The sequence below is a fragment of the Ranitomeya imitator genome, chromosome 4, assembly GCF_032444005.1.
Source record: "Ranitomeya imitator isolate aRanImi1 chromosome 4, aRanImi1.pri, whole genome shotgun sequence".
NCBI classification, from domain to species: Eukaryota; Metazoa; Chordata; class Amphibia; order Anura; family Dendrobatidae; genus Ranitomeya; species Ranitomeya imitator.
In genome coordinates, this window is record NC_091285.1 from 409,652,058 (window position 1) to 409,662,106 (window position 10,049).

At 39.9% G+C, this 10,049-nt stretch overlaps 1 protein-coding gene across 1 annotated transcript; it reads right to left on the reverse strand.

Annotated features, from left to right (window-relative positions):
* Nucleotides 1-1,567: 1,567 nt before the first annotated feature.
* Nucleotides 1,568-8,914, reverse strand: CPA2 (carboxypeptidase A2). Its single transcript, XM_069762070.1, has 11 exons — nt 8,845-8,914; nt 7,737-7,818; nt 6,666-6,800; nt 5,905-6,003; nt 5,691-5,792; nt 5,367-5,465; nt 4,218-4,328; nt 3,265-3,355; nt 2,987-3,186; nt 2,805-2,889; nt 1,568-2,164 (listed from the first exon to the last, which is right to left on the reverse strand). The coding sequence occupies exons 1-11, from the start codon at nt 8,907-8,909 to the stop codon at nt 1,977-1,979; spliced, it is 1,257 nt and encodes a 418-aa protein (XP_069618171.1). The 5' UTR covers nt 8,910-8,914; the 3' UTR covers nt 1,568-1,976.
* Nucleotides 8,915-10,049: the final 1,135 nt, after the last annotated feature.

Consider the following 10,049-nt stretch of genomic DNA (forward strand, 5'->3'; position numbering starts at 1 on the left):
CTTATTTTTCTATCTCTAGGGCTAGCTAGTTTCTTAGGCTGTGTCGAGTTGCATAGGGAGCGTTAGGAGCAATCCACGGCTATTTCTAGTGTGTGTGATAGGATTAGGGATTGCGGTCAGCAGAGTTCCCATGTCTCAGAGCTCGTCCTATATTATTAGTAACTATCTGGTCATTCCGTGTGCTCTTAACCACCAGGTCCATTATTGTCCTTACCACCAGGTCATAACAGAGGGCATTCTTTGGCATCATTGGGTATTACCGTCGATTTTTACCCAATTTTGCTGGTAAATCGGCTTCCCTAACGGACCTGTTAAAAGGGAAGAAAACGGTGATGGTCAAGTGGAATCCTCAAGCAGAGGAAGCTTTCCAGTCCCTGAAGTCGGCGTTGTGTGGACAGCCGGTCCTCATCAGCCCTGACTTCAAGAAAACCTTTGTTGTGCAAACAGATGCTTCAGAGGTAGGCTTAGGAGCGGTGCTGTCACAAAAGGTGAACGGGGATGAGCATCCAGTCACCTATTTAAGCAGGAAACTGACCCCGGCAGAGAAAAATTATAGCGTAGTGGAGGAGTGCTTGGCGATTAAATGGGCCTTGGAGTCTCTACGCTACTATTTGCTCGGGCGTCAGTTTCGGTTGGTAACGGACCATTCACCCCATGTCTGGATGAGAAATGCAAATGAAAGGAATGCCCGAGTCACCAGATGGTTCTTGTCCCTACAAAACTTCAGCTTCTCTGTGGAACATCGGGTTGGAAGTCACAGGGAAATGCCGATGCCCTGTCACGGGCACCATGTATGCTGACAAATGTTCAACCCCACAAGTCTGAACAGAGGGGGGGGATGTAAGGCAGTGATCGGTGTCATATGCGAGGGTCGCTATGTATCCCCCAGGATGTGCTTAGAAGCATATTAGATCCGCTGGAGTGCCCTGTGCTCACAGCAGGTTTGCCTGTGAGACACAGGGAAGAATAAAAGTGAGTGTGAACTGGTTCAAGTTATTTGACCCAGAAATTATTCAGGAAAACCTGGTATGGGCTTTTATTTTTTAAACGGACTGCAGGAAGGTAGTGGGGCCGGTCCGTTTCCTCCAGCCCATATCTTATAGTGGCCCATGGCTGGAGGATAGAAAAAAACCCTGCAAGAGAGTTTGGGTGTGTCAGTGTTGGTCTGGGAGTCAGACCTAGCAGGAGGTTTATGAGGAGCTCTTTCCGTGTGGAGCAACACGGGCCTTGCAGAGCCTGAAAAGCCTGACACCCCAGCGTATATGGGGGTGTAATACACTCATGGCAGCGGATTGTGGACTGTTGTTATTTTTCCCGGCTGCATACCAAAGGACTTGTTTGCTTACTTTTCTGGTTTGTGAGTATGCTGTGAAATAAACAAGACTTTATTTGAACTTTATATGGGTCACTGCTTATTCACTGCACAGCAAGGACATCGCTGCATCACACTATACATCTCCTGGATTCTGTTGGTATTATTCACTATATTTGTTTTATATTTGCATGCCTTAACTTAGTTACAGTATTCTAGTGTTGTGTTCATAGGAATATATCCTTTTTTTGTTTTAGTATTATATTTTAATAAATTGATGATTATTCCAATTTGCAGAAGTTTTTATTGGTGCCGGAATATTACTTTATTCTTAGATTTCAGAAAGCGAAGGTACCATTGTTTACCCAAATAGCAAATGTAATGGACACAAGCTGCCCACCGCACAATCAAGATTTGATAGAACATTTAAAATCTAGACATATGAATTTACTCTTCACGGATGTGTTTGTACAAAAAAATATAGTGTGATGATTTATAGTCTGCAATATCTTTATTTCTGAATATACAGTGATATTGTTGGTATATGGAGGTTTTTGAGAAATCAATAGAATAAAAAAAAATAATGTTAAGCATTTTCTTTAATCTTGAGAAATTTTGATTGACATTTTATATAGACTCTAGTTTTCAACTAATAGATCATAGTTTAATAAGGGTTGTCTCTTATGTGCTCCAGTATATTTTGCAGCCCCAGCCAGGTTTCCTGTGCTGTTGGCAGGATTTGATTAGCTGGAAGAAGAAAACCATATCGTCCTGTGTCCCTTAGTTCAAAGGCAAATGAGTATTTGATTCCAATGTCATAGGTCCAATCAATGCTTCCACCACTGGCTTGATCTGCAGCAAGAAAAAAAAGTTATGTTAGGAGGGTTGTTAGAAAAAGTCATCAACTTCAGAATGGTGATGTTCGAGACCTTGCATGGACGTATGTACACAGTGTAAAGAGCCAGAACAGCTCCATACACTGCTTAGTGCCCTCTCTAGGGTATTGTAGCTTACCGTCTATTCAAGAGGTTGTCAAAGTAATGGGCAACCCCTTCAGCTGAAATGAATACATAAATGAATACATAAAAATGAAATGAATGCATAATAAATCATATATAATAAACCAACATTCTATTCTCAGAGATGTTACAATTCTACTGTGACATTTTATAATAAGTAGCATAAAGCTGGAAATAGGAAAATCAAGGGTGTCTTCATCTCAGGACATCTCTGGAACCAGAAGGTAAAATACTGAATTTTCACTAAAATTAATGATCATCAAAAATGGACAATGCACCACAAGAAACACAAACATTAAGAGAGAACACAAACTAAGTCACTGGATAATCAGGGATAAAAAAAAATGTTGCCGGGGTGGCACATCCTGGATGCTGGATCACCAAGGATAGATACTAAAATAATGGCTCTTCTTCAACACCAGAAATTGCTGATAAAGCCCTAGAACTTCAAAGTTGTCCATTTGGTCACTTACAGATAGTGGAGCAGATCGTTCCAACTTTGTACTGAGTGCCATACAAAGAGCTTAACGCACTAGCTGCAGATTTACCGACACGGTTCTAGAAAAACACAAAAGATATTTAATTTGGCTTAATTATCATTATATAATAAAATGTGAGTCTTGCTCCACTGCATAGTATTTTTCAACTGACTTACAAGTTCTGTAAAGTGAGCCGGGTTGCTACACTTATATCCATAAGGGAAAAGCAGAAGCTGGGAGTAGCTATGGATGCTTATGAAACCTTTGATTTTGCCGTGTCCTCTAATAAAGTTAGCAATTGACTTTACTTCCACCTCAGACTCTGCCCTCGGTCCAAAGTATGAGTCGGAGCAGGGATCAGAACTCGCTCCTGGACCTACAAAGAATTTCAGTTAAGAGTTACACATTTATAATTTATATCCTTCTATGTAATTACACGTAAAATTTTAGTTACCCCCAAAGCCAGCATTCCAGTTTCTGTTTGGATCTACGCCAACACATCGGCTACTACTGGTAATGGAGCGAGTTTTACGCCACATACGGTTCTGACAGCACAGAAAATTACATTTAGATAGCATTGCACTTTAACTTACACTGACATCATCAAGATAATAAATATATGACATCATCATAAACTGAAGAACAAAAATGTATTTTACAATTTGCACAATATAAGCCAAATGTGATTGAGGTATTGTTATGCTATAGTATGTTTTACATAGGAATTGTCACAAATTAAGTAGGGTTTAACTCTACAGACATTTTCACTGAGTAAATATTTCACTGTTATTTTGATTAAAGAGTTAGTTCTACGATCAAAACATTCATGACATAGGTAGTAACCCCATCAAGCACAAATACGAAGCCATCATGATTGCAGTCGGGTATGTTTTACTCTGAAATGCTGCAATGTTTCAGGAAAACATAGCTTGAAAAGCCCATCAGGTTCCACAGAGTGAGATCTCACTAGTCCATCATGGCCTCCAACCGGGTTTTTCATGCCTTGCCCCAGGTGATTGACAGATCTCTCCTTATGTATACAGTATACATGGGTGAGACATGTCAATCAACTAGAACAGAATGGGGAAAAGTTGGCAGCGGCCTACACAGGACTAGTCTCGTCTATTCCTATAGTTGCCTTTCCAAACTATGCTTTCTCTGAAACCCTGCAGCACTTCCGAGTAAGACATTCAGGCTGCAATCAAGCAGATGCACTCTGATTCATGCTGTCCATGGTTCGAACAGTATGAATCAAGTGACAGGTTACCTTTAAGTTTTACAAATGGAAACTGTCAAGATTCTATAAACAAAGCATAATACACCTCACTTCCTACATCCATCCTATGCGTCATTAAACGATATTAATAATGATACCTAGAATAGCACTTTTCTACCTTTTATACTCACGTTTGTGTGCGAGTAGACATATCCATCGGGATTTGTGACAACCAAGAGAAATATGTCATGAGTATTTAACAAGGAGGTTACAGATGAATCCCTTCCATAATCGTGAGCAAGCTGTAAATAGAAAGTGAAGCATTATCATAAATGTATACAATATCTTACAACTCAGTTCACAATTTGTGAAAATACATACCATAATTTATTATTTTAAGATTTTATGAATCCTTTGAAAATAGTTTTTAATGAGTGTAATAAATATAAAAATGTTGTTTATAACAGATTATAATGAAATACGACAACTTTGCATCTGGAGCATTATATATTCTACTGTGTTTTCCCCTGTGGTTTCAATACAAGCTGCTAAATGTGGCTAGGACCTTAGTATGATTTACATTTCTGCTCGTGAACCCTCTTATATCATAGTCCTGGGAGATCACTGTACACAGCACCATTGGCATCATCTGTATTGTAAAGACATATGTATGAAATATGTATATCTATGGTGTAACAGTGTATGTATATATCATATTTTTGAAATGTATTTCCTTAGTGGTATTTTTTATACCTTTTTGCTTATATATAATTATTTAAATTGTGAAAATGTTTCCAGTATTGTAGACAAATATTAACATCATTTTCTTTTAAGTACTTCACATTACTGTAACATAAATTACTCCCTAATTCTCTTGATACTGTCATTCACATGACTTCAAAGCAGATATTTCTTGCCATTTTAAACTAAAGACCTCCATACACATTAGATAGCTGTTGGACGGACATTTGATCTGTCGACACTTGTCTCTCCCAACTCCCCCATGGCACAGGAACACTCGGCTGAGCACTTCTGAGTTCTCTTTGAGAGAGCCGCTGTGAAGTTCCTCTGTTGGTGACTTTGACTTTTCTCCAGGGAGAACAAATGGATCATCTGCTGAGATTCAGCAGTCGGATCCTTCTCTCCCCTTACATCCTCAGGTGGGGGAGAGTCTGGAGGCCCCTTTACACATTAGACTGACGGCTGATCGGCAGGTTCAGACAACTTTAGTCTAACATGAAGAGGGGGCGTAAAATTAATGTAATAGGCTAAAAACAAAATCTAACAAAGTAGTGATCGACTTGGAGTATTCAAACTCTCTAGATATTGATGACAATTACCTTGTGTGCAGTCCATAGAGCTGTAGCTTGGGTGACCCATTCGCGGGAGTGAATGCCTGCATCAATCCATATGCCAGGACGATTGGCACCAGTGCTGAACTGTAATGTTAATTAGCAGTTTCAGTAAAATAAGTACAGTATATTTAGATAGTTCATAATGTATTAGTCTCTTTCTGAATGAGACTTTTTTTCTTCATTACTAAGGCTAAATCTCAGATTTTGAAAGTAATTTTATAGTTATTTTATAGGCCGGATACTGGTTGGACCACTTCATTCAATATTTTCATATGAACAGATATTTTAAAAGCTTTTCATTACTTTTACCTTAAGAACATAGAGCGGACGTCCCTCATATGATAGTCCAATCTGCTGTTTGCTGACTATTGATTTGTAATCCAGAACAATAGCATCAATGGCGTGGAATAGCTGACATAAAGAAGAAATGTTACATAAGTCCTGTACAAATATGACTTAATACATAGCATAAAATCATAGACAATTACCCTATGTGTACCTATAAAGACATTTCCTTCCTTACATTGTCTAATGTATGGTAAGCTCCGTAATTGAAAGCACCAGAGTTGCGTTCCTTCTTCATATTGATTTCCATCTCCTGCTTCTCTGCATTAATTACCTCCTACAATGAATAGATAAAAGTAGTCAATACATTCTATAGCAATGGACTAAATCCTGTATATAAACATATTTTAGTGATATACACTCACTTTTACTACCCATCCCATTCCCATCATCACATTCATTATTAAAAGACTTTTCAAGCAGAGGACCTGCAGACTACTGTCGAAGTTATGTAGACGTCTGTTGTGATTTTTAATTAAACGAGTTTAGCAAACAAGAAATATACAAGATGGTCCAAAAACTGTACACACTTAATAATTCTTATTTGTGCCCCTTTTAAAAATGCAGATTGAATGACATTGTATTATGTTGGCTCTAAATATGTATTTAGTCGCATGATAGCTTGACCTCCCATGTGCCCGTTAGGAGAGTCAAAGAAATTGAAATATCATGCAAAGCAGCCCCTGTGGACACTGTAACTAAAGATTTTCATGCAGCAGTTAGCTAAAATCAGAAGTGTTAAAGGAATATTCCCATTTCCAAGATCCTATCCCAATATGTATTAGGTGTAATAATAATATTAGCAAATACATCCAATTAGAAATATAGTATAGTACCCCATGTGCTTAAGTGAAAAAAAAAAATTGGCTACGATATTTATTTAAGACAGTTTGTGATTACTGGCAAATTTCTATTACATATTTCTTATAAATAGGATACCTGTAGATCCTCTATCATTATGGAGTAATCAATGTCATTGGATTCCAGATAAATCTTCACTGACTGAAGACTCTCGAATGGAACACGAATATCGACTGGGATATCTGGGTTAGAAGGTTCAGTCCAGAAATCAAGCTGAAAAGAAAGAAATGTAACATCTCCGTGAAGGATGGCACCGGAGAGGTCACGCAGATGTCACTATTATGTCAGAAAGATCACGCAATGTGGTCTCCCCACTTTAACCAAAGTGACATCTGCTCCCCCTGGGGACACATAAGATCAGCTTGGTACAGTTTTACACAGACACGGGGAGTGAGAGGATGTGGCCCACGATGTCACTGACATGGCACCACACTCACTCATAACCCTGACAGGCTGAAAGGCCTCTTTCACTAGCACCAGTGGAACAAAATGCTGCCAGCCCGGTAGGACTGCCACCAATTCCTGGATAATCAACGGTCCTAGAGAGGTGGTTTTGGCGCCATTTAATCCGGCCGGGCTCCTGCTACGTGTTGAAACTAAACACGTTTGCTACCTGGTTCCTACTAGCCATTCTACATATCACCCCACCCTGTGGTGCTAGAATGGATCGATACCCTGGAAGATGTTGGGTCTGGTCTAGAGATTTTGAAAATATAACAGGTGTGTGACTAGAACATGCTATAAGTCCATATTTTCCTTATGAAATCATAGCTGTTGGAACAAAGAAGTTAGACCGCATGGTACCGACGTGGCAAGCAAGCCTTTTGTCCTGAGCTTAGCTGGCTCAAGTGTGAGATCTGTCGCTTGCAGACTTTTGAAACTTGACCCTATGCTGAGCTAGGTGTTCTCATACAGCTGCACGCTGAAGGGGATTTTGTAATCCCATGCCCGATAGGATACAAATGATTTACATGAAATTATATGTCCCATATTCTTTACAATGTTCATTACACATTTTATTCACAGTGAAAGGGAATTATATTATTTAATCTGGTTTTTATAAATTAAAATAACATGAACCATGAAAAATCATCTATATATGATATATAAATACTAAAAACATATATGTTTACAATCAAGTAACCATACCTGGAGGTGACCCAGTGATTGGAGATCTTGCAACTGATGTATTTGGTCGCCATTTCTTGCCTTGATCCTAAGCACTTGCTCACTGAAAAAGACAGCTACACTTTACACATCTTTTCGGAGTAAGATTTTTACTTATTGTATTAATTAAACCTTATTATATTAAGATCTCATTCAGACGACTACGATTTTTGTCATACATAAAAACATGGATTGTCGTTCATCAGTATTTTCTGCACGATTTTCATCATGGTTTGGTCAGTGTTTCAGTTTTTGCCATCAGTGTTTCATCTGTGATTTTCATTGACAAAGAAATAAATAAATATATTGCAAAATTTCTCCCATCCATTACCGTTTTAATTACGAATAGCACAGAGATTGCACAAAAATGCCATCAGATGATTTTTCATGGACCCATAGACGTATGTGTAATTTTGATCTGTGACTTAGATAAAAAAATGGACATGTCTCCCCATTAGTGATGAGCGAATATACTCGTTACTCGAGATTTACCGAGCACACTCAGGTGTCCTCCGAGTATTTTTTAGTGCTCGGAGATTTAGTTTTCTTCGCCGTAGCTGAATGATTTACAGCTACTAGCCTGCTTGATTACATGTGGGGATTCCCTAGCAACCAGGCAACCCCCACATGTACTTAGCCTGGCTAATAGCTGTAAATCATTCAGCTGAGGCGATGAAAACTAAATCTCCAAGCACTAAAAAATACTCGGAGGACACCCGAGTGTGCTTGGGAAATCTCGAGTAACGAGTATATTCGCTCATCACTACTCCCCATATTCTTTTTCGGACAAACGGTCCACAAATAAACAAGAATATGTGAACAGCTCCGTAGGCTACAATGGCAATAGCAGACATTTACAGACAGCACCCATAGAGTTTAATAGAACTATTCATATATCGGTTGTGTGTCTGCTCCCTTAAACTCAGTAAACATCCTATGTTGATCAGCCTCGGCTATGCAATAAATGAGGCTCCATTAAAAATTTATATCACATAAAAGTAATCCATTCTTAACAGATCCGTTTTTCGTGCCCACAAAAACAGTCACAGATCAATACCCTCTGCTGCCATTAGTGTAATTATAGACTTACCCTATAAAGGTCTCCTCACAGAGCACACCTGCCACTAAGGCCACGAGGAGCAGCAGAAGCTTCATGGTAAAGAGGCAATTCGGTACACCAGGCAAAGGGTTTTATAGGATTTGATATCTAAATTTCTTAACAGTGAGAAGCTGCAGATGGTTAGGTTTATCTCAAGGTAACTCAACCGATACAAGGATTGGCTATTATTCAACACTTGGCTATCTTTTCATGGAACAAGTGTACTGTTTGAACAAGTGTATTGTGTGTAGAAATATAACATAATGGACATGAATATATGAACTTACGGATGAACAATGACTATAGTGACGTATAGAAAATAGTGATGAGTAGGGTTGAGCGACTTCTACTTTTATAGGATCGGGTCGGGTTTCACGAAACCCGACTTTTTCAAAAGTCGGGTCGAGTGAAATCGGCCGATCCTATAAAAAAGTCGGGGTCGGGGTCGGCCGAAACTCGACACCCAATGCAGTGCATTGGGTTTCCAATGGTTCCCAGGGTCTGAAGGAGAGGAAACTCTCCTTCAGGCCCTGCGATCCATATTTAAGTGTAAAATAAAGAATTAAAATAAAAAATATCGCTATACTCACCCTCGGACACGCCCTGGTACTAACCGGGAACCTTCCATCCTTCGAATCAGCGCTTGCAGGACCTTGCGGTGACGTCGCGGCTTGTGATTGGTCGCGCGACCGCCCATGTGACCGCTCGCGCGACCAATCACAAGCCGCGATATATATAGGTATATACTCACCCTCGGACGCGCCCTGCTTCTTTCCTGCAGCCTTCCTTCCTAAGAATCAGCGCTTGCAGGACCTTGCGGTGACGTCGCGGCTTGTGATTGGTCGCGCGAGCGGACACATGGGCGGTCGCGCGACCAATCACAAGCCGCGACGTCACCGCAAGGTCCTGCAAGCGCTGATTCGAAGGAAGAAAGGCTGCCGGTTAGTACCAGGGCGCGTCAGAGGGTAAGTATAGCGATATCTTTTATTTTAATTCTTTATTTTACACTTAAATATGGATTCCGATACCGATTTCCGATATTGCAAACATATCGGAACTCGGGATCGGAATCCCGATACCAGATTCAGAAGATCGCCGACTTCATGGCCGACTCCACACAGGGGTCGGGTTTCATGAAACCCGACTTTGCCAAAAGTCGGCGACTTCTGAAAATGGCCGACCCGTTTCGCTCAACC